The following is a 24,640-nucleotide window of genomic DNA, read 5'->3' on the forward strand; positions in this document are numbered from 1 at the left end:
CAGCTGACAATGAAATTGTACATAGAGCAATAATATACGTACACGCGTGTAACACAAATAGGAATTTCAATTCAAACTTGTCAGTTTTATTTACCCTTGAATTCAAGTATGAATCAGCCTCTGAATGAAAATGGCAAACCGTAATTGTATTGACTTGCTACAATAGTCTCCCTTCAGTTTTAATTTCTCTTCTGGGAATGAAAATGATCATCTCTAGAGTCTCAGCTCGCCTTGGCTTTGCATGTTGAATTTTAGTTTTCTTTCTCCCTCTGTTGCAAGACCTTATGCATTCTCACAACTGCTGTTACAACATGTACTAAAAGTTTTGCCTTTTTATTGATGGAGGTGTAACACATTTATACAGCAACCATCATTCCAACAAATCTCAAAAGCATTTATAAACTATGTAAATAGGGAAGTTGCTTCACACCTGAAATACAGCTACTGTTGGGCTGAAGTGTAGCACCCAGGTAGGCAACATACAGTACATCACTGTCACGGGCAATTTTTATGCAAGGATAAAGAGGAAAAGGGTTTTTTTTTAATACAACATGGCTAGGATCTTGAATATCTGTTCAGAGCAGTGAGGTACTAAATACCTGTTTTTATCTGAAATTTGCCTTCTCTTTTCCCTCCCCAAGTAAACTCTGCTGAACTCATATTATGTACTTTAAAAGGACAAAGGGCGGAGGCACCCCTGAGAGGATTTGAACCTATAGTGTCAGGGTATCAAAGTTATCCTGCACCAGTGTGGAACCTGGCACAAGGAGTCTGGCGCAAGATATGTGCTCACCCAATCCCGGGACTAGAGGAACTGTGTCTTTAAGAGGCTCTGGCATGAGCCAGTTGGAACCAGTTAGTATGTAATGCAAGACTCCTGTTACATTCAATGCTTAGAACTGGGACCCTGAGTGGGGTGGAGCTGTGCCAGACTCTTCCCAGTCCCTGGCTCTGAGTCTTTGCTGAGCATCACAGGAGCCACTGGGGCTTCTCAGCTGGTGAGGAAGGCCTGCTGCCTTGGGATGATTTCCTGGGAGGGGAGCAGACAGCTGCAATGCACAGGACACAAAGGGCCTGCAGGTATTTAAAATGGGATATTTATACTGCTAATCTATCCCCTTCAGCAGGAGCTCTAGCTGGTAAAGGAGTAGGAGGATCACTCCCCTTTCTGCTCGTTCAGTTGTCAACATCTCTGGTGAGTGCCAACTGCAGGGGTGGATTTATTTCAGCAGAGAGCTGACTTTTGGGTGCTGGGCTGGAGGCTACCACATTTGTTTCTCATAGACTGCAGATTGCAGAACACGTGGTGGCTTTCACAGCTACCAGCTTGTCTTCAACCACTGACTAACAGGGTAAAAAGGCAGATTACAAAATAAAATGACTTTTGGTGAAGTACATTCAGTGTAAAAAGACAGGGTAGAAGGCAGGTATATCCATTAAAGACCTGTGGATAGTAACTTCAGATAGTAAAGCAGTCTTCAAAGAGTTACCTGGATTACTCTCTCTCTCTGGTTCCCCCCACCTTCCTGTTAGTTAATGGGTGTCTTCAGTACCCTGTGTGCTACTAGTGGAATAAAGCAGCACATTCCCAGACTGCAGCAGTGCTGTAAATAGTGTGTTTCTTGTGCACTGAGCAGACTCTGTACAAAACTCATGACTAAGGTGGTCAGGGTATCTGCCCTCTAGCATGGAAGATGTCCATTGTGGGACACCTCTCTTCACTTTGCCTGATGTTCCCATTACAGCAGTGCTCCATCTGGTCCTGGGCAATCTCTGCAGGGAGGGTTTAGTCTTCATCCTTCTCTCCATCACTACCTCCCCTTAAAACTTTCCAATTGACTGGGGGGAGCATAATGAGCACCATGAAGTCATATGACTTACGGAAGGAGCAGAGACAACAGCTAGCACCAATCTACCCTTTTCTTCCATCCTTACAGGATGTCCGAGAGTCCCCTCCGTTAGAATTCCCCCTGCAGATAAGATATTAGAGGTGTCACTGTAGGGCAGTCATGCAAGAAAACAATAAGAGATGAGTTTAAAAACAAGATTGATGTGTAAAAATAACCCTGTTGTCAGTAAAGGGCAGCGATGCTGTGTGCAGGTCAAGGCTGAAGCTATGCCCAGCATCCCCTCAGTCGCTTCCTCTGATAAACCCTCCAGTAGTACTAGCACCACTAGTTTTCCCCAGAGCTTGGGGTCAAAACACACAAACATTAGGAGAGGCAGTCAGAGAGAAGGATGGTGAGGCCAGAGAGAACGGGAGCAGGAACAGGCAGTTTCTGTTCAGGTGCAACTTTTACTTGGTTGAGTGGGATGTTCCAGTACTTGTTTTTCTTCTGTGTCTATGTCAAGTCACAGCCAATATCTTCAGTGGGTGAGTAACCAAAAGTAGCACTGCTTTTAGGAGTATTTGAATGCATGATATTTTTAGGTTTATGCTGGGAGGCCTTGCACTTCTCATGGATAAGAGTGGTAGATCCAGGAATCAGGATTAGAAATAGCTTAAGGAGGAGTTTTACTACCTCCCTGTTCTACACAGAGTCCTTTTTGTCAGAGTGTTTGGAGTCTGCCTAAGCAGGCAACATATCCATTTCTTTATAGTTAAAAGCTGGGGAAAATTTAATATTAATGGTGGAGACTCTTTCTTGACTAGGGTGGGCAGGTACTGTGCTAGTTGCTCACATGATCTAATTTGGAGAACTATACCCTCTCTGTTGTTCTATTACTTATTCTTTTTAGAACAGAAACTAACTACCCAAAATATACAGGACTGATCTTTCTCCAGAATGTCAGACTAGTAAATGCCTATTAGATCATGAGCTGAGTAATTATATGTTAAAGTGCACAAACAAAAAGTAATAATCATTAAGATGACAGATTGAAATATTTAAATGAAAGGTAATGTTCTCACAGCATTAAGTTGGCCATGCTATTTCCAAAAGCACTCAGCAAAACTAATGGAAAGGGATGTGTGAAAGGGGAAAGGGTGGAAATTAAACATTAAAATGTTGCAATTTTGCTTTGTTTCAATAAAAAACAAACAAAAAAAAAACTTTTCCATATTTTGTGAAAAGTTTTAAAATTTTCCACCAAAAAAATTTTTTTTTCTCACCATCTGCAGTGTCAGAAAGAACTGGTGTTTAGAGAGGCTGGCTGAGATTGTTGAGGTAGTAGCTGCAAGGTCTTGCAGCTGATTGTCTGCAACTAGCTGTGTTAATCTTCAGTCTTCTAAGGGTGAAGGAGTGTTTTAGTCACTGTTTTCCCCTCCTGCTGGAAACTGCCCACAATCTGGATTGGGGTGTTGTTCTTTTGCTTGTGCTGTTTCATGGAGCAGGAGTTTTCCTTTCTCTCCCTCCAAGCCTCTGGATTTGTAAGAGAACTGTTGGCCCCTTACTGAAACTTAGTGGGGGCGTTTGGTTGGCCCTCTCCCAGTACCAAAAGAAAGGGGAAGGGCCGATGAGAAATCAAGACCCTGAGACTGACACACCCCAGAACCAATGGGGAGAGGCCAATGCGCCAGGTCAGCTGGATTGACAGGGCAGGCAGGCTAATGAGGGAATCAGGAGGATGGGGTCCTGTCCTCCTTGTGAGCTGGCACTGCCTGAGCCAGAGCAGGGCTGAGCTAAGGGGAGAGCTGCAGCCTGAGCTAGGCTGGAGCAGAGATGAGCTGGAGGCAGAACAGCTGTGCACAGCTGGAGCCTCTGGCATCCAGTGCAGTGAGCAGCTGAGGAGAGTGGCGGGGGCACCCTGGGCAGAGGGCCCAGTGCAGGGAGACACCACCGGACAAGAGGTCTCATGGGCCAGCCGTGGAGGGGGGCCTGTGACCCTGATGGGGGGGCCAACGCTGGGGAGAAGGGTCCTGCCCCTGGAGCCTGCGGGCGTGTGGCCACCACCAGAGCAAGTGTCCGACCAGCGGTGTCACCGCAGCGCAGCCAGGGCCTGGGCAGGAGGCCTGGGCTGTGTGAGGAATAGACTGTGAGCTTCCCTGAGGTCCCTGAGACAGCTGTTTGAGGTGTCCCCCGGCCCACAGCACGGGGTTGCTTGTTTCCTTTCCCATTTGTGCCTTGTTTTTATATTAGCTGATGTTTAATAAATTGTTTTTGCTTTAAACAGTATGTAATGGGTCAGGGAAGCGTCCAATATGAAGAGGGTCCCCTGGAGTAGGAACACCCTAGCCCTTGTCCTAGTGACCATGGCAAGACTGGAGGACGAGTCTCTGAGGAATCCTGGGCCCAGCCTAGTCGGGGTTACGAGGGCCATGCCATACAGGACAGTGGAAGGGGAGGCCTTGAGGTCAGGCAGGCCTATGGGAGCAAGGACTTAGATCCTTCTGCTAACCAAGTCCACCCGGGTAGTGTCTAAGCCAGGAAAGATCCCCACAATAGCAGGACCATTCCCCGGTTTACACATTGTTCCATTCTCTAAATCTCACCTTTAAAACCTTTCTTATCTGTTTAGCTAATGATGAGGTCTCCCTGGCAAGTGTTTTCTTATCCCATCTGTGAAAAACACTGTATAGAGACTAATTGCATTGTATATATCTTCAGTGCTGCTAAATTGAGAAGTTGACAGGGAATTACTCACTTTGCCCCCTTTTTGTTGCTAACACAGAGAGCTTTTGATCTTGGACAGTAACTGACCCTAACCCCAAAACAAGAAAGTCATTGAAATTAAAACATTAAGGAGAAAGGCCAGGTAAGTGTGAATGTGACGACTTTCAGTTGTATCTGTTCTGGATAGAGAGATAGCCTAGTGCTTCCATGAAATGAGTTCATTGTCTTTTCTTACAAGAGCGAGGATTGGGACACCTTAAATTAGGGAGTCAAGTCTGTCCTTGTTTGGGAGGTAAAATAATCTCTTCGGGAATACTGGCTTTAAGAAGGTGGCATTTCTGTAGATGGATGAGCTGGAGGGAGAGACAGGATAGAGAGAGAGAGATTGGTTGCAGGAAAGAGAAATGCATAGTGACTCACCAGAGATCTGAGATTCCTAATGAGGGCTTCTCCCTGCAGTCTTCATTAGGGCTAAGGAATACATGTGGTGTAGCAAGTTTAAAAACAATGCTATCAAAGTTTCTTTAAAAGTTTTCCTCCTTGATCCAAACCTGATCTCCTACAGCTCCATCTCACAGCTCTGCGGCAGGGGGCCATTATAGAGCAGCAAATTTTTTTTATTTTTTTTATTTGGACTCAAGTCCAAATGAGACAAATCTGGGGTTGCAGTTGATGTAAGGATGTTTAGTGAGAGATTCTTTGAAGGTTCTTGTTGTATTATAGGAAGCTGCAAGATAGTATTTCAGTGAAGGACACTGGTATTTACAGAGGATACAGTTAAACTAGACAATCTTCCAACCCATTCCTCAAAGCACTCTCTGGTTCCCATTTCAGAGCAAGTGAAACAATAATAATTATTCTACAAAGACAGTATCTGTATCTAGAACATTTCATTAAAAACAATAGTTAATTTTTAATGGCATCTTTAATATAAACTACATTTAATATAAACTACCATTCTTTAGAGTTAAGTTAAATAACGAATAGCAGAGGGAGAAATTATAGAATATATGGAAGAAATATAATAGAGAGACAGTGTATTCCACTTAGATGCAATATGCTTAATCAGAATGACTTGCTTTATTAGTCTAATACTACTGAAGGTAATGAATTCTCTTCAGTCAGGACAATATTAGCATACATTCTGCTTAATGGGGACAAATGCAGTCATGGTTAATGGTGCTTACCCAGGTGTGTTTATTGTGAAAATCTAAGTTCCAATCTTTTAGTATAGAAACTGCCTGACAGGCTAAATACAGTAAAGATGAAAATGCAGTGAATATTTTTGTTCATGTATTTTCACCGGAACAGTGTTCTTCCATTTTAGTTATTTTGCAGACTGTTCAAAAAGGTCTCTTAATAGGGACATTCTCAATACGTTCCATATATAAAACAAACATGCACACAATCTCCCACTGAAGTCAGTAGATGTCCTCGCGTGTCCCAATTCAGAGCACGCCACTCTGTAGGTTTCGAGGTGACATACGAAGAGAGGTGATAGGAAGGCTGTTTCAGGTGGCAGCTGAAGGTAGTCACACCAACCATAATTAATGTATTGAGTCCAAGGAAAGGCTAATGTTAAATGGACCGAAAGAATATTGAGGACAAGTTGCTTGGGGTAGTCTGGGGCAAGTCCACCTGGGTCTTTAAATACAAGGGAACTGATTTTTCCACTGCTTCGTGTAGTAATTTACACTGTGCAAGTTAGGAGTCGAACCGTAGCAAGTCAGCATAGTAGCCCTTTGCACTGGTGTACAAGGCTACACTGGGGGCAGGGTGATAGAGTGCCAAATCCAAAGACAGTGGTTTGAACTGGGCCCTGAATGAACAGGAGTTAGTGGAGATGCCTGAGGGTTTACAATTATATTAGATTCTAATGACTTTTGTGTAGGTTATGAGCCAGATCACTGGCGGAGATAACAGGCAGATATTTTCCGTTTATAGAACTGTAACATGAATATGGCATTCTTCACCAACTATCTGTTGCTTGCATTCTAATAGCTACTTCTAGTGATGATTTCTGGCTTATGTCCATAGAAAACTAGAACTCGACAAAAAGTGAACTGTGCTATTGATAAATGCTTTTTTATGGATTTTATAAATGCCACAGAATCCACTTGTAGCCCGATACTCCTCCCACTGAAGTCGGGGATAGTTAGCATTAACTCCAATGGGCTGGACACTTATTTGGCCCCAGCAAATGGATGAATGCCAAAGAACTGATGTCGTGCAAGGCATTTCAGTTATGCTTAAATAATAGTTTCATGGGGTGTCTGGTCCACTTAAATAGTCCATCTGATGTTCCCTACAAGCTTAGTTGCAGGTCAGACCTTGAATTTGCAAGAATGTTTTCCACTTGTTCACTTCATTCTGCTATGCTCCAGGTACCCATTATACAGCAGTTATTCTGGAAGTTATTCTCACTGTCAAATAGTGTTTTGAGTGCTCTAATGTTCTTTACGTTGCTTGTTTTTAAAGGAATTAATTAAATAAGTTGAACTTTTAGAATACTGCACCTGAATTTCTGGTAAATGGGACAATCGTTTTGCCAGCATCATTCTGTCTCCACTGGGATCTCTGTCCTTTAAGAAGATTTTGCTATATCAGGAATGGAAAAATATAACTGAAATTATTTTCTGGTTTCTACAGCTATCAGTCAGTAAACATGGTTTGATTATCACTGGGTTCTCCCTCTTCTCTCTTACCATATGCCTTAGCGCTGGACCCTTGTTCTGCCTATATCAGCCTGAATGAGCCTTGGAGGAACACTGATCACCAGATAAATGGTTCCCGTGACCAGCCTACATGTGATAGCCACATTGATGGGGAGTGGTACCGCTTCACTGGCATGGCTGGCGATGCCATGCCTACCTTCTGCATCCCAGAGAACCACTGTGGAACCCACGCCCCCATCTGGTTAAATGGCAGCCACCCTCGGGAATCAGATGGCATTGTCCAAAGGCAAGCCTGTGCCAGCTTCAGTGGGAACTGCTGCCTTTGGAACACCACAATAGATGTTAAAGCGTGTCCAGGCGGGTATTATGTCTACCGCTTAACCAAGCCTAGTGTCTGCTTCCATGTATACTGTGGGCGTAAGTAACTATGAAAGTCCTTTCTTTTCTTTCGCAATTTCTTTATTCTTTTCTGCAATTCTCTGAGTGACAACTATGGTGGGGGTTCCCCCCTCTCTGGTAGTTAGTTTACAACTCCCACCCTTTGCCTTGGGGTGGGGAATCCTCCTACTGACTTTGGGGAGGCAGGAATGCAGCCAGAAATCACTCCTTTATCCGCAAACAGACAGTCCCCAGGCCCCTCTAGCATTAGCCCCTTAGTCACAGATCCGCAATGCAGTGCCAGCCTATAGTAGCCATCCAAGACAGGCTGCTCCCTGAGTCTTTCCCCCCTGCCCAGAGTCTGAGCTCAGGGCTTGAAGTCCTATGGCCCCTGTCATAGAGAACATGGTAGACTAGATCAGTGGTCCCTTCTGGTCTGTAAAGTAGATGATCACAGTGGTCCCGTCTGGCCTCAGAATCTGTGAATGGCATTTCCATCCTCCAGCAGGAGGAGAGCTGGCAGCAGAAAACAGGAGTAGGAGTTCCTGCCAGCTCTCAAGTAAAGGAGGGTTCTGGGGCCAGAGGGCTGGGCCTGTCACACTCTTGATATGTGAAGTGGGGATGCCTCTATGATGATGCTGCAAAACAATTGAAAAGTGGAGTGGGGGAGTTCCCTTGTGCCTAGGAATTAGATATTCTAAAGAAAGTAATGAAAGCCCAGGCTACAGAAACAGGACCAGGCCAGCTCCTATGACTAGGGCTCTATCCAATTCATGGTTCATTTTGGTTTGTTTCATGGTCGTAGGATTTAAAAAACCATAAATTTGATGGTTTCAGATATTTACATCTGAAATGTCACCGTGTTGTAACCACGAGGGTCCTGACTCAAAAGGGGGTCGTGGAGGGATCACAAGGCTCTTGTTGGGGGGTCGTGGTATTGTCTCCCTTCTGTGCTGCTGCTGGCGGGGCGCTGCCTTCAGAGCTGGGCACCCAGCCAGCAGCTGCCACTCTCCGACTGCCCAGCTCTGAAGGCAGTAGTATAGAAGTACAGGTGGCATGGTATGAGGGGGTGTCACATTTTTTGGGGGGGCAGGGCTGGCTTTATGTGTGGGTGATGTGTGCGACTGCAGAGGGCACTGTGATCACCCCCCCACACACACAGCCAGCCCAAGGCCCCTCGAGCACTGGGCCAGGAGCTGGGGAGTGGCAGGGCTGGGGGCTCCTGGCAGGGGGCTCCTACTATGTGCTGGGCTCCGGCTGTTAGTGTCAGCTGGGATGAGAGAGACAGGACTTCCTCTTCCCCTGCATGGGCCAATCCTGGGGCCAGGTCAGACCCACCTCTGGGAACCTTCCCCCGCTGCAGAAAGCTCTGCAGCTGCTGGCTGGAGCCCAACTCTGAAGGCAGCGAAGCCATCAGTAGCAGTACAGAAGTGAGGGTGGCATGGTATGATGTTGCCTCCCTTACTTCTTTTCTGCTGCTGGCGGGGCACTGCCTTCAGAGCTGGGCGCCCGCCAGCATCAACGCTCTTGTCACCCAGCTCTGAAGGCGGTGCAGAAGTAAGGGGGGCAATACCACAACCCCCTTAGAATAGCCTTCTGCTCCCTTTAGGGTCAGGATCCCCCGTTTGAAAAATTCTGGTCTCCCCCATGAAATCTGTGTAGTATTGGGTAAAAGTAAACAACAGTCTAGATTTCATGGGGGAGACCAGATTTCACACTCCATGACATGTTTTTCACAGCCATGAATTTGATAGGGTCCTACCTATGACTTTAGTGGAACTGGGCTGAGGTTTGAGAGACCAGGGCACCGTGGTCAGGGGGGCACTATGGTCACCCCCCACAGTGCCATTCACAAAGTCTTTCAGGAATAACCGGGAAATATGGGACCTGAATTTTTAATGTAAATACATATAAAAATTTTCCTGCCCTTTTTTTAAAAAAAAACATAACATAGAAAAAGAGCACAACCCTGTTTTTTTTCCCCATTTACAAGTCATCTTTAAAGACCCCTGGCCTAGAAGATGCCTCAGTACCTGTGAGAGAAGATGACTGATTTCTTTTCTTCTTGCACAATGACTTGTTAGACTGATGCAGCTTAGATTGTAGGCTTGCTTATATTAGAAAGTTGCAGCTGTTTCACTAAATCAGCTTTAAATCTGTCTAGTTAAACTGCAGACATCTAATGTAGATGCATAAAATGGTTTAATCCTTATTTAAATTTAGATTGTCTGTAAACCAATGTATATGTCTACCTTTGAAATTTGTACCGGTTTAAACAGATCGATTCAGAGTCGATTTAATTAGACCAGTGCTGCTTTTCTAATGTAGGCTGGCCTTGTAACTTATCAACTTAACTGAGGGCATGAAACTCATGTCATTAATGGTAAAAGTAGGTGACTAGATACTCAGTATTCTATCTGAACAGTCCTCTTGTCATTCTATAGATTTCTATGATATCTGTGATGTGGTGGATTGCCACGGCTCCTGCTTGGATACTGGCGACTGCATGTGTTCTCTGGGGACGACGCTGGGACCCGATGGGCAGACCTGTCTTGGTAAGGGCCGAAACAGAGGGGCATAGGAAGTGCAAGCAGAAACCAGCTGGAGGAAAGGGATGAAACAAGTTATTGATGTTTCCTTTCTGTTCCTTTAGTTATTCACCTCCCAGTTAACTGCTTTTTTTTTTTTTTTTTTTTTTTTTTTTTTTTTTTTTTTTTTTTTTTTTTAAAAGTGGTGAGGCAGATACATTTGGAATAAATTTTACCCTTTGTTGCTTGTAACAAGTCCAGATTTTTTGCAGGTCAGTGATCTTACCTTTTGGGTTTTATTTAGTTTTCCATCCTTGAATCAGCATCTGAATGATCATTATCTTGGTGTCCCTGAGGCCATGTAGTTACCAAGGCTGAATTTGCTTTCTGTGTGGACCGGCAGTGGTTTAATGAAGAGCCAATCAGAGGGCAGCAGCTTTGCTGTCAGTGGTGATTTGCTTTGGAAGGTCACTGCGGAGCCTCATTCATAATCAGCAATGGGATGATTGTCATGAGAAGTTTTTCCTTCACTACTCTGTGAAATTCCTTCGTCCTCCAAACAGTCGCATTCACTTCTCAGTGCTACGTGCTGAGATGCGTGATGCTGACAATCTTACTGTCCTTGCAGAGCCTTGTCCGAGGCTTGGGACTCGGTATCTTCAAATCACCTGTTATATTTGCAGAGACAGACATCTAAAAATCCATGTTGGAGGCAGAGAGACTACACTAGATAATTTGTGACCAATAGGTAAGAGTTCCCAGACTTAAATGGCATGAGACTGGTGCTTTTTTCAGTGGAGGGCCCTCAACTTTGGGACTTAATTCCTTTTCTGGCTCAGAACCTGAGTCTGTTGGCCTTCAGGACTAGTGGTGAGATCTGTCTCTGCTCCCACACTTTTTCATTAGGGTCTGATTATGGTGGAGAAGAATAATGATGGATGTGAAAATTGAATGATGAATGAGTCTTTCCATTATTGTCATTAGTCCACAAAATATGTATGGATTTTTATCTTTTTAATATTTTTTGTGTCCATAGACTGTGGTTTTTATGAATTAAAACTTAAATCCGTGATAAATACCTGGTGGTAAAAGATTGATCAAATAGCTTGTGCTTTCTTCTGACCTTCACGCTGTTAGGCAGAGGTGTTATTTTTTCCTTTACTAAATTTAGCACTGGAGAAAAGTGCTGGACTGACAGCCCTGCAGACAGTTTCCCTTTATATGTCCACAGAACAGCAGTGCAAGTTTCCTCACATTGCCTGGCTAACGTGCTTTCAGTCTGAAGCTGTGAGAGACCAGCTCTACAGAAGAGAGAACAGTTGGTTTCTCTGCTGACTCTGTTAATTGTCAAAGTGGGTTTTGCGCTGTAAATATCTGCTCACTCTTGGACTGAGGCCATTAGGTCATTTCACTTAAGTCATGAACAGATAGAAGATGGTAATGACTTCATCTCTACTGACCTGAGCTGGAGTTCACTAATGACCTCAAAGTGAAATCCGTGTATCCCTTTACTAATCTCATGAGCCACTGAGGTCTTCGGCTTGAACTGCAAATGGCTCCTCAAGTGTAAAATAAGCATCTGGGAGCAGCTATTTAAGCACAGAGACCCATTTTCATAGATTTATTCCTATTGAAAAATACAGCGAATATATGCACAATTTGATTCCACACACAGTTTTTGCTAAGGAATTTTAATAGTCCTGTCCCTGCTGCAGGATTGACCCTGCTGCCTCTGCTTCCCCCATTATTTTTTTCCATGTAATTAAAAACATTAATTGGACTAATCATGTATGCTATTTATGTGCAGAACTCGCATTGACTTGAGTGAGAGCTCACTATGAGGATTTGCAGGATTGGGCCCATTCGCTGATGAGTTTCCCAGGACAATGGAGAAAATGGAAATCCTGACTCACTGATTTTTCATCCTTGCTTAAAAATGTTGCAGCTTTTGTTGCTGTCCTTGGCAGACTTTATGTAGATCCCTGGGCAGGGCTGGGTAGGATTTCCATACTACTCATCCTCTGCATAATAACTAGATGTCACAACCACCTCTCAGCTGTAATATTTGTAGCTTTCCTACAACAGTCTTTAAATCCATATGGATTATTCATCTTACTATTACTCAGACTGAAGGAAATTCATTAGAAAGTTCAATTTTTTTTGTAACACGATCAGTCTGGCCTTTAATATTAAAATTACCCATGTCTGTTTTCTCACTCTGGATATTCCCTCTTCTCCAGCCAGTTGTAGGCTGGGAATGCAGCTCTGGTACTAAACAGCAGCATCTGGGAATTCTGTCTATCACGGAACTAGACAGACTTTTTATGCAATACACTATACATGTAATATATATGTTGAATCCCAGTTCTTAACTGCTGATCCTGCAATTCTTTTCAGTTTTCTTAAATTTAATACATTCATCTGCAAACTAAATTATGGGTTGGAGTTAGGATTTAGGCTTCCTGACATAGGCCAACTTATCCTAGTGGGTTAATAATACTAATTACACTCTCCCTTTTCACCTCTTGGAAACCTTGATTCAGTCCCAGATTGTCACAATTGAAATAAATTCAGTGGTCTGTCAATCTCGTCCCCTAAAGGATACTTGTCTTCATAAAAACCACCATGTTGATAGTCTCTGATTTGATAAGCAGGACTAGAGTACCAGCAAGACAGTATTAAACTCTATTGGCATAATTTTGTGGAACTACAGGGCTAGATTGACAGGGTCTCTAGATGGATAACATTGAAGGTGTGCAGCCTTTGGTAAAGCCATGTGAAAGTACCAAGCAAAGCTTTTTCCTGCTTTAGGTCTATCTAGCCAGCCCAATCATCCTTCGTATTCATGAATGCTAAGTTTCAACCCAAAGTGTTTTTTGTTTTGGTTTGGTTTTTTTTAACCACCATGTCTTATCTCTATGAAAAGCAGTATCTCTGTGTCGCCTAACTTCACTCAACATTTCCCTTAAAGGGTAAGAGATTCGTTGCGACTTATCCCTTAAACTAAGAACATCAAGCTTGTGTCGCTTGTGGAAGTAGAACATGACACCAGCTACAATCTGATCGTGTGGGAGGACTAGTGTTAGCTAAAAGAATTCATCTCTCTACTGTCTTTTAAAATTACATTTTCCTTTATTTTAGCTTCTGTCAGCCAGTAAATAATAACTAACAAGCTGTGTAGAGGAAATCCAAGCTTGGCTGATTGATAACCTTGTCATATTACTTTGACTTAGAAAAATTGTCATTTTTGTGGCCTGCTGCCAGCAATCACTTTTTCCCCCTTTAATGTATTCATTGCATGGAGACAAAGAGTAAATCAAGTTTGAAGAACAAGGATTCCCTAGGAACAGAGAAACTTTCAGCTCAAAAGGGAAGAGAAACTACAGGCTTCAGGGGTAGTTTGTAAAATGGAAAAAAATTCTTAGGGCTCAGCCAAGGGATTCAAAGGCAACTTCTGTCTTTTCCATCTCCTCTCAAATAACACCTACACTATGGGGAAATGTAATCCCATGTTCAGTGCAGCCAGTACAGACATAGTACAGGCTCTATTTATTTGTAAGTTAATTTGAGTAAGGAAGGTTCTTGACATCTCATTTCAGGTCAATTTCAGGGAGATCTTAGGGGGTATGGCCAAAGTCCATTCCAAATAATACAGAATGCTAGTTCAGGTACTTAGTCTCCTTATCCTGGCTTGTGTTTTTGTGAGCCCCTGCTCTCTAGAGAACTATGACTGAACTCATTGTGTTAGGTAGTACTTCTTGTTAATGTTGTTGCACCTTGTAGCACAGTAGAGAGAGGTGTGAGTCACTGGAGTCAAAATTCCTGAATTCAACTCTTCATACTACCTCTTGATGCTGTGTGTGTCTGAATGGCTGTTTATTGTGATGTCTCTATTGCACATTTACTATATTTAAAAATCCAACATTTGCTATAGCTGGTTGAAACTTGAAATTTCTGTTCTGCAAGAAATTATTTTGGGGAAAAAACAGTCATTCTGAATCAAAATGAAAAGTCAAAATTAAAAAATTTCCCTATACATGAAAATTTTTAAAAATATTTTAGGCCAATCATAATGTTTGGATTTAAACCTTTTTAGTATACATTTTATTATATTTTGTATTTTATTTTATATAATTATTTAAAATTCTAATATAGTATGACATAAGATAAAATCATTGATGATTGGTATTTTAATTGGTAATTGTTTTTGAAATTGGTATTCTAATTGGTAAGTGATTCTAACTGATCATTACCAATTGGTATAATATTATATAAATACCTAACACAAAGGTGTTTCAAAATGAAAAATCGAAGCATTCCATTCCTATCAAAACATGTTTTTTTTTTTTTTTCTTTAAACAAAATTTTGTCAAAATTGGCATTTTCTCAGGAAAAATGTTCTGTTGGAAAATGTTAATCCAGCTCTAATGTTTACATACGATTAACACATAATGGTATCTGTTATCTTTGCTACCACTGTGTGGTCACTATAGGTGAATGTTGGATTTTTAATGGTAACCATTACAATAGCCATGGAGTACATAAAGCCTGATGCAAGCACAAACTTCCTTGGCAGCTGCTACCCAGACTTGCAAACGTGTCCAAGTATGCGATTTCCTAGAGAAGTTCCATACTGTCATCCTTCCCGTGAAACAGTTTCTGTGTGCATGTCACTGTTTGTGACCTGTTTTCCTTTATATTCAGCCTTGTTCCTAAGGCAGACTCAGAATAGCAGAGCTGTTCACTGCAGTCAGTGGATATGACCCTGGTTATGTGATAGGGTTATTGATTCTTGTTAAGCTGATTTAGCTCGTGTGAGTTGGGCCAGAAAATAAATCTAGTTTCTTACTAGCAGTCCTGTACGTCAGCTTCATTTTATAGACTGTGTTGCAGAATTGTGTATTACTGCATTTGCTTCCTGCAGATGAGAATGAATGTGAACAGAATAATGGAGGTTGCAGTGAGTTTTGTGTGAATCTGAAGAACTCTTATCGCTGCGAATGTGGAATTGGGCGCACACTGGGAAAGGATGGTAAAACCTGTGAAGGTGAGTTAAAAGGCAAAGGAATGAAGGCACCTGCATTGAATTACAGCTTTGAATAGCACCTTCTACAATCATACTTCCATAAAGTTACATCAATCATTATGGTGTTTTCCACATAAATATTACCATACAGTACTCAGTCCGTCGTGGCATTTTGCAACCAGTGTGAAATTCGCTTGTGTTACTGTTTTACTTGCCAGTAATTTTACTCCTGAAACGCTTAGAAGAAAGTGATGGAGTATTGTTCCCAACAAAAGCATACACTTGTATTTGTGAACAAGCTTTTTATTGATTGTTAGCAGGCATAAGTGACTTTTATCTTGATAAAGAGAAAAAAGGAAGGATGTTTCCCTCACACTCAACTAAGAAATCTGTACTTGAAACAGCACCTTGGAATGTGAATCAATGGCTGCCTTTTGGGAAGATTAACTGCAGGATGAGATTGACATTGGCACTATGAGCATGTGCCTGGCGATGGAGCAGTCCCTTTCAAAGGGTAGAATCTAAGAACTGGTTTTAAAAATAAATGTATGTAGCCCTCATGGTTGTGAAGATAACCTTGAAATATGACATAAGTGCAAATAATGTAGTGATGGGACCTCACCAGCACAGCTATCAGCTCCTCTGTGTGTGGCCCTTCCCACCATGATGAAGGAATGGAGACAAAATGATCCGATATGGGACAGGGCAACAGTGACTCATGTATAGAGGATGAGTAGGATTTTGTATTGCCTTAATCTGGCAAAACCTGAACTAAGGATGGAACTGGTAGGTGGACAAATATCAGTTAGTTATGTTAAGAATTGGGTGGGTTTTTTACTTTGCAGAATCTCCTTCTACAATCCTAAACTTCACTCTCAGCCCTAGAGGGCAGCTATATGTGTGCTGAAACAATCAGCAGTGAAATAGATACCAAATATATTGTCACTGTGCTTCAGAATTACCACCCTCTTGAGATGTATAGGGAATAGCTCAAATCTCTCTGAGGGTACTGGCTAACTTCTACCCTCAGTTCACCCATTAAACTGCATTAAAATCAGTGGGGTTGTACAGACATAAGTTGAGGGAAAGGCCTCATCAGGAATGCTTAGTTTAGAACATGCATGTTTAAAAACAATTTTTATATGAATGCTTCAGTTCTATGGACCCATCAGCCAAATGCTGGTAGAATGCGCTACTTAGTATAGGTTCAATAGGACCCTTCTTTTCTAAAAGGCTAAAAATATATCCAGTACAGTGCAAGTTTTAGACATAAAAAGTAAGTGAACTGCATTTTTAGTCAGCAAACAAAGGAAAATTTTCACAACCTTTTACTAAAATGCCCTGTTAAACTCTGAGTAATAGCAAACACATGAAATCTGATAAACGTGAGTGACTGTTAATATTGCAAATGCTTTTTTGATTTGGTTTCCACAGAAGTTTATGAAGTAAAATCTGGCCCAGTTATTACCCCAAAACTCTAATCTAATCAGAGATCTACACTATAAGCTACATAACTGACATTTACTGTTTATTTCTGTAGGATAAGTATAAAATTAAAGAATTAAAGTTAGCTTAAGGTTGGTTAAGAAAATACATGTGTTGTAAAGAAAACCCTTGATTAGCAAGTAAAAGGAAGAACTTGAAAACGAGTGGTAAGGCTAGAAGGAATAAAGTAGGGAGGATGTCTGGTTCAAAGAATAATAAGATAAGGGAAAGTTTCTAAAAAGGAGGCCTCTCTGACCAATAGGGGTGACTGCAGATGGTTTTAAATTAAACAAAGGGAATCTGTCTTAAAATGAAGTAACACGGCCCTTCTGTAATCCACACACCAGTGTTAGTCTATGTGAACCCAGGTGCAACGGCAAAACAGTTGCACAGCAAGGAGGGGCGTAAAGGCCTTGGGAAGAAAGGCGGTTGTAAATTTTACCTGGATTAAGGCTGGAAATAAGGATGAATTGTCTCAAATTGGTTTTTAGCTGAAGTCAGTAATTGGCAATAACATCACTTGTTTGTTAAAAGGTATAAAAAAAGTAAATCCTTAAAGGGTTCATTACTAATACCTGCCTGACCATGTTGGAGCCAATCAATATGGGTCTAAGCACTCCCGGGTTTAGCCTGTTTGTAAGTATCTCGATCAAGTGTTTATAAATATTTTGTTACTGTTGGGATGTAGTAAATTGCTTCTTATTTAGGCTTTTTAGACATGTTTAGACCAACTTCATAACGTGCCTTTTGATTTAATAAAGGAATTTATGGTTTAAATTGGTGTTTGGTGGTTTTCCATATTAATAATTTCAAACAATAATAATCACATTTTCTTTTAGAAATTGAAGGTTGCCACAATAACAATGGAGGCTGCAGCCACATCTGTATTGCAGTGGAGGATACATACCAGTGTGAATGCCCACGGGGACTTGTTCTGTCAGAGGACAACCACAGTTGCCAAGGTAGGGGGATAAAGATCACTTGTTAGAGAGACCAGTCCGGTGTGGCTAGCCCAGGGCAATGTAGGTAAAGTAGAGAAGCACCCTTATATCTTTAATCCATTGGAGCTAAAGTACATCTTGAAGAGGACACTCCTAGGCTCTTGGATGATGTAGAAGGGTCACCTTGCTCATAATGCCTTTGCTGCATAAGAGATGGCTCACTCACCCGCACCATCTGGAGAACATGTGTTGTGTACTCAACTCTCAGGAAGGTAGGTTGGGCTTTAAAGGGGTAACTGGTGCCTCTTCTGAGATTGCTAACAATGCCATTTACTGTCAGAAGTCAAGGGTGTTTTGTGAAGGAATATAGCATCTTAAAGAACAAGCAATCTTACTGTATTAAATTCAATCAAATGTTTGGTCACATACAGTAGTTTAGGGAGTAAAACAGATTTTACAGAAACTTTTCATAACTGCAGAAATACAAGCTGTTATTATCTTCAGGTTTATGGTGATGTAATTAACTGTGGAAGACTTGCACAGAAACCTGAAGCAGTCTGTCTGCATCGTGTCACTAGTTCTACACATTGCCTATACATTTATAGCAAATACCAATCCCTTTCAACATGATTCATATTGTATATGAATCATCTATTGCATCAGCTGCAATTTTATAAACAAGAGTTGAGCCAAAGAAATGTAAGTAATTTTCCTCTCCCGTTTACTGTATTCCTGCCACAGTTTGAAACTGAAATGCTTTTTTCCTCCCTTGCATACACAAGGTTTGTGTACAATCAGGGACATTTTGAATCAGCTGTTGTTACAATTTATCATTTATTTGTATTGTGGTAGCGCCTAGGAGGCTCAGTCATGAACCCCATTGTGCTAGGTGCTGTACAAAAAATATATGGCCCTTGCCCCCAAAGAGTTGATGTCCTACGTACAACTGGGAGAAAGACACAGGGAGCACAAGGAAACAGTCAGACACTATTGATCAGCATGACAAGCAGTGGTCTCAGGACACCAGCTTCCTATCCAGTATCAATTTTTTTGTAGCCATCGCAGCAAAGGAGAGACCGAAGGAGGGCAATGATATAGCTTTTTGGCTGTTTATGGGGAGCCCCTCCCAAGTGTGAGGAGTAGCTTGGGAGAAAGCAGACAGATGCCTGTTTTGAAGTTTAATAACTGGGCAATGAAGGTTAGCATCACTGGGAAGGGGTGACATCTTGATAGCATATGAGAGATGATAGGCCATGAAGGACCTTGAAAGTGAAGATGAATTGTCTGTGTTTAAAGTGATGGAGATGGAGGGAGTCAGTAGAGGGATGCAAAGAGTGAGGAGATGCTCAAACTGAAATTGAACTTTGCAGCAGCTTTTTGAATGGAGCAAGACTGCATTTGTGGAGGCCAGAAAGGAAGTTTTGGAAGCTTTGAATAATTCATCACGCTTATCGGTGCGAGCAATTCACAGCTCATGAGCAGCCCTAGGAAAACATGTCTATGTAGCTTTGCCTACACAGAAATTTTGCAGAAATTTACCGCTGTTGCTGTCATTTCAGCTCCACCATTTGGATTAGACCTGCTGTGGGCTGAATTAGTTGACACAAGTGCTTAAAACACTGGCAGCCCATCTAAGTTAGGACTCAGGATTTCAGAACATGGGGGAAACTGAACCAGTACTGTCAATATTGGGACTATATTTTTGCAAAATTTCTCTAGTGTAGGCAAGGTTACATTCTTACATTATTTTGGGAGTGCTCATCAGTAGAGAACTATTGGCATTGCTTTTTTTTTTTGTTTGTTTGGTTTTTTTTGTCTTTTACAAGTGGATGGTGAGTTAATGTGGATCCAAAGCTGATTTATTGATAGTATTGTTAGTCATGAAACCTGTTCTAGTTTTAAGGGTCCTCTGGATTCATGGATTCCCACATAGTCTAGAAGAATACACAGAAGCCTGCACAGCCCTAACCCAGAACTCAAGTGGCAAGGATATTTTCCCCTCTTCCCTCAATATTTCAAGGTAACACCGTTAAAAAATAGAGGCCTAAACCAAAACCCTGGATCCAAACACCCCTCAACTTTGAAGAAATGCATCCTGATTCCAAACTCTCTTCCTGTGGCCTATCTCAGTTTAAAAGTTTTAGGCTTCCTTGTTTGTCAAAGGGTTAATTTAAAGTGATGATAAAAGTCCTAAATCAAGGCTGAGCTGATCAGTTCTGCACAGGGTTATCTTTCTGGCAGACATTGGAAATGATTTCGCAGTACGCATTTAGAATCTTGAAAATAACATTTGTCTTCTTTTCTGGTTTTGTCCTTTGCTGTTTGACACACACTGATTATTTCTCACTCTCTTGTCTTTCTAACAGAGCAGGAGATAAAACATTTCCTTTTTCTTGAATGCTGCTTCCTCCTTAGTGATGTCAGTTAGAGAGCACACGGCTCTGGGAATGCTGCTGCTTGTTTGGCACAGCACACCATCATGATGGCTTTTTAATAAAACTATTCTTTATGATGGTTTGACGAGTGTGGAAAATATTGCAGCTTATACAGTAGAAATGTTCACTCAGGGAAAAAATTACACATCAGTGATGCTGCTTGTATCCAAGATCCAAGGAACCTGGAAATAATCTACAGTACTTGGAATTAAAGAAGCAAACCTTGTGGAGTGGGAAGTGTTGAACTATTTTTTTTGAGTTGCCTGAGTTTGCCAAATTAGCGTATTTGCAAAATGTTTTCTCCAGTAATTTAAAACCAAGTAATTTTTGTATCTTTTCTAGCTACAGGGTGAAATCTAGGCTATGCATAAGAAGCAGAATGCTTCCCCCAAAATCTAGTGGGTTCCTTTTGTTTAGGGTGTATATAGCAATTATTTTATTAATAAAAATATTTTGCCCCATACACACACCTTTTAACAGTCTTTCTCTATCCTGTTTTCACTCTGTTTCATCTCTGTTCTTCTTTCCCTAGTTTTTCTTTAATAGAATAAAAACTCAAAAATGTTCACGAATTTTCGAATCCCTGATGCTCAAGTGGATTGGCATGAGGCAGAATGAGTTTGTTAATCATTACCAAATTTATTACATTAAATGTTGATTCTAATGGTCTTTCTGAACACCTCCATTCTGGTTGGACATCTATACAAAACTAATTAAGCCCTCCCGAAGTCTTGTTACAGCATGTTCTAGGACTTGTATGCATCTTGAGATACATTTTTCAAGGATGCCTCTGCTTGGGTTGTTGCAAATTCCTTGCCAATACCTTGGAAGGGCTATTCCCTGGACATTACACAGTTAATGATATAATGCAGGCCTTGACTGAAGAAATGTTCATTTGAAAAACAATAATTAAGCTCCCCCCATAAAAACTTTAGCCTCTTCAATTCTGTCTTCTGCTGCTGGCCCAGAATGTTTCAGTTACTTGGTTCCAATGTGCCATTTCAGATGTGGACAGGACATAAAATGAAATGGGGGAAGAGGAAAAGACCACCATGTTCCACAGTAAATTAAAACTCCCTGAAATGAAACAGGGATGAGTAAAACAACGTGATATAATGCTTTGTTTGGCTAAAATGCTTGGTCTTAGTCTGGAGAAGAGTAGGGTAAAAATCATGTGTATTGAATAATCATAATTGAACAAGAGTGCGAAGACCATGACTGCATCCCAGCAATGTAGTATATGCACCACTCAGACACCTGGCTACAGATTTGCCCCTATGAAGAGGACATAAAGCTCTCTGGGGCATCTAAAGAACTGAAATTTTCAACCACCTCTCTGGACAGATAGATCAAAACAAAGCATCTGTAGGCCAGTAAAAGTCCATGTCAGGAAACACTGGGAATGGGAGTGAAGGGTAGACTTATTACAGATAGGACATGTGCGCTCCCCTGTGTTCCCAGTAATGGGGTGCAGAGTCCTTCCCCCATCTCACTTGGTAGATTTGCTGTGCTGATCATTGTGCTGGGGCGTTTTCTTACAGTTCCAGTGCTGTGCAAGTCCACCTCCATTGAGGTGAGCATCCCCAAGGATCTGGTTGGAGGGTTGGATCTTTCTCTCATCAATGCTTCCTGCAAAGGAGTCTCCAATGGCACTCATGTCAACATCAACTTCTCTTTGAAGTCCTGTGGCACCATTGTAGATGTATGTATCACCATCACCACCACCACCATCAGCTTTGTCATCATCATTGTTCTTATGACATGTCTAAAGATAGGGGATAGACGTAGGCTGAGTTAGGGGTAAAATTAGATGTGGTTTTCATCAGAGCAGATTGTGAGCCCAATCCTGCAGTCCTCATTTACATGAGTAGCTGTACTGAAGCCACTAAGACAACTTATATGGGGAAGGGCTGCAGAATCAGGCCCTCAATAAACATTAATACCCTTCCCACTATGGATGCATCATGTGAGGCATGAAATCAAACTCTTAACTTACTGAGCTGTGTGGGTATTCACTTCCACCGCATTTCATTCAATTTTTTTATTGCACAGATAGAGCTTTTCTCAGCTGGTCTGATTTCTAAGTTTATAGTGGCCATTTTATAAGACAAATAACTCAAATGCATGGTAAATTCTTTATGGGAGATAAATGAGAAAAATACTGGCTATATGCATATCCTCTATGGATACCTTGTGTGTTCCTACACACACTTCCTCTCAACTTTTCACCCATCATATATATCATAGAAGGCCCCACATGGCCCCACAATCTTTTTTCCCAAGAGGAATGGACTGAAGGGTACTCCCTCTCTCTGGAGTCTGACTACCCTCTGTCCTTGGCACTTTCAGCTGAGGAGGAGAGGAACTGGGACAGGAATCAAGCTACACATTAGACTGTACTTAAACTATCACAGTACAGAACATAGAGGAGAAATTTCAGCTCAGAACGATGGGTAGATGAAAGAGCCTTGGGGCCCATCTTTCACACTACCTGTTTCTATTTGGGTGGGTTGGTTTTTTTGCTTGTAATAGTGAAATGACCAGACATTTTCTAGGGATTTTAGCCACAGATTACTGTGTGGTAGCACATCATCTCCTGCTGCCATGGAAATGACCTCGGCCCAGGTCCTCGAACGGTACAGGCCATCTCCCTTATTGACTCGGTCCTAGTAACATACATTTCTAATCATTGAGGATTGAACCAAGAGCACTAAATTCAGTTCAGTTAGGGCCTCAGAGTCGACTTGACCTTGTCCTGGAGCGAAAGACCAGTTTTTATGCTCTGTCACCCAGTAGTTGACTCATTTGCATAATGTGCAGGAGGGGTGTCCCGGTTACAGGCAACTTCTCAGGAGCCTGAGGGCTATACCTATTGCAGTGTGAGTAATGCATGGCCTCCATATGTAATACAGAGCTTCAGCCCCTGGAGACCACATGTCCAGGCAAAATGTTTGGAGCAAAGTGTCTCATTGCACCCAGGTAATCTCTGTTTGACATAGTAAAGATGAGGGTGACTGTGGCTGCACTGCATCATTTTATTGGTTGCACTTTGTCCACCCTTACAGCAGGAATAGCAAGGGAAACCTAATCTTGGCTCCTATGTCAAAAATCAGAGATTTTAAAAAATAAAGGTTCTGTTTGATGCCTGATGTTTCCAGTTGCTTAGTGTGTTGATGATCTTCCTCCCCTTCCCACCTCCCCTGGCTGTGCTGCAGGTAGTAAATGATAAAATCATTGCTACAAATCTGGTGACCGGCTTGCCAAAGCAGACCCCTGGCAGTAATGGGGACATCATCGTCCGCACCAGCAAGTTGCTGATCCCTGTTACCTGTGAGTTCCCCCGTCAGTACACCATCTCTGAGGGCTACATCACCAACCTGAAGAACTCTCCCCTGGAAATCATGAGCCGCAACCAGGGTGTCTTCCCCTTCACCCTCGAGATCTTCAAAGACAAAGAGTTTGATGAGCCCTACAGGGATTCTCTCCCCACCCTCAAGCTTCGCGACTCGCTGTATTTTGGGATCGAGCCTGTTGTGCACGTAAGTGGGCTAGAGACACTGGTAGAGAGCTGCTTCGCCACTCCCACTGCAAAAATTGATGAGATCCTGAAGTACTACTTAATTCAAGATGGGTAAGTGTCTTGACAGTTCTACTTCCCTTGTTTGTCTGATATTTATTCCCAGTGCCATTTGCCATCTGGGTCGGGGCATATAGAGGAAACCGAAAACACCATCACTCCTCCACAGACAGGGAAAATCTAGACCAGTGTTTCTCAACCACCAGTTTGTGGACTGGCACCAATCCCTGAGATCTCCCTGACATAGTTTAGGAAGGCAGCAAGCCAGTCCCTGGTATCAAAAAAGTTGAGAAACACTGATCTAGACTACTGGTCAGGACATGTTCAGAGTAATTGTCAACAGCCATTGCTACAAATGCAAAACCACCCACATAGTAAAGAGTTTGGAGAGACCAAAAGGAAAGTGGCATATGCGATGGTTACATATTGTTATTTATCTGTTTCTGTAATTTGGCCCCTGTAGAAAAGCCATGTGACTCTCTGTGTGTCAGCTGGTGAACAAACACCAGAGAGTGCATAATTAACCAATTAGTTGGATCCCTTTATGGTGGCTGGATTTGTTCTGTATGCAGCTAAGACTGTGGAACCAAATCTCTCTATGTTTATATTAGCAGCCATTTTTACCACATGAACTAAAAGTTCCCCCATGCCTGGAGTTTGTAGGAGCTTTGCTGAGCTCATTTCAGACCATACACCTGCCATCTAATGCTCTGTGATAGCCAATGTGTCACTTAATTTGGGGGGCAATTTTCTGGCAATTGCCAGTGGGTCAAGTCCTCAGGGATATGTTGATAACAAGTTTAGAGCAGATCTCCGAAGTCTATAAAGTGACTTCTAATCATGATTTTGGCATAATAGGTTCCAAGTAGGTTTGCTGATACTTCATAAAATGGTCCCAATTTTGAGAGGATTGTCGTATATCCTGACATGTTTAGAATCATTTGTGTGTTAACATGATGTTGTTATGTTGTGATGCTGCCTCAGGATGTTTGCATTGTGGTGTTACCAGTCAGCATGGCATTACAACATCATGATGCCATAA

General features: G+C 42.1%; 1 protein-coding gene across 4 annotated transcripts in view; it reads left to right on the top strand.

Annotated features, from left to right (window-relative positions):
* Positions 1 to 925: 925 nt before the first annotated feature.
* The window catches only part of OIT3 (oncoprotein induced transcript 3), a 30,570-nt gene continuing 6,855 nt past the window's right edge, over positions 926 to 24,640 (top strand). Inside the window, exons 1-8 of one of the 4 annotated variants that reach the window (XM_067552738.1) lie at positions 985 to 1,080; positions 4,612 to 4,695; positions 7,271 to 7,645; positions 10,051 to 10,161; positions 15,059 to 15,181; positions 17,485 to 17,607; positions 21,563 to 21,723; positions 23,237 to 23,652. In XM_067552738.1, coding sequence (XP_067408839.1) covers positions 7,402 to 7,645; positions 10,051 to 10,161; positions 15,059 to 15,181; positions 17,485 to 17,607; positions 21,563 to 21,723; positions 23,237 to 23,652 — 1,178 coding nt within the window. In that variant the 5' untranslated portion in view covers positions 985 to 1,080; positions 4,612 to 4,695; positions 7,271 to 7,401. Of the gene's footprint in view, positions 1,196 to 2,261; positions 2,375 to 4,611; positions 4,696 to 7,270; positions 7,646 to 10,050; positions 10,162 to 15,058; positions 15,182 to 17,484; positions 17,608 to 21,562; positions 21,724 to 23,236; positions 23,653 to 24,640 lie in introns of those variants that run through there. The other 3 variants (XM_067552735.1, XM_067552737.1, XM_067552734.1) reach the window with 3 other exon arrangements.

The sequence above is a fragment of the Emydura macquarii genome, unplaced genomic scaffold (assembly GCF_026122565.2).
Source record: "Emydura macquarii macquarii isolate MOO-44397 ecotype Brisbane River unplaced genomic scaffold, CSIRO-AGI_Emac_v2 contig_1390, whole genome shotgun sequence".
NCBI classification, from domain to species: Eukaryota; Metazoa; Chordata; order Testudines; family Chelidae; genus Emydura; species Emydura macquarii.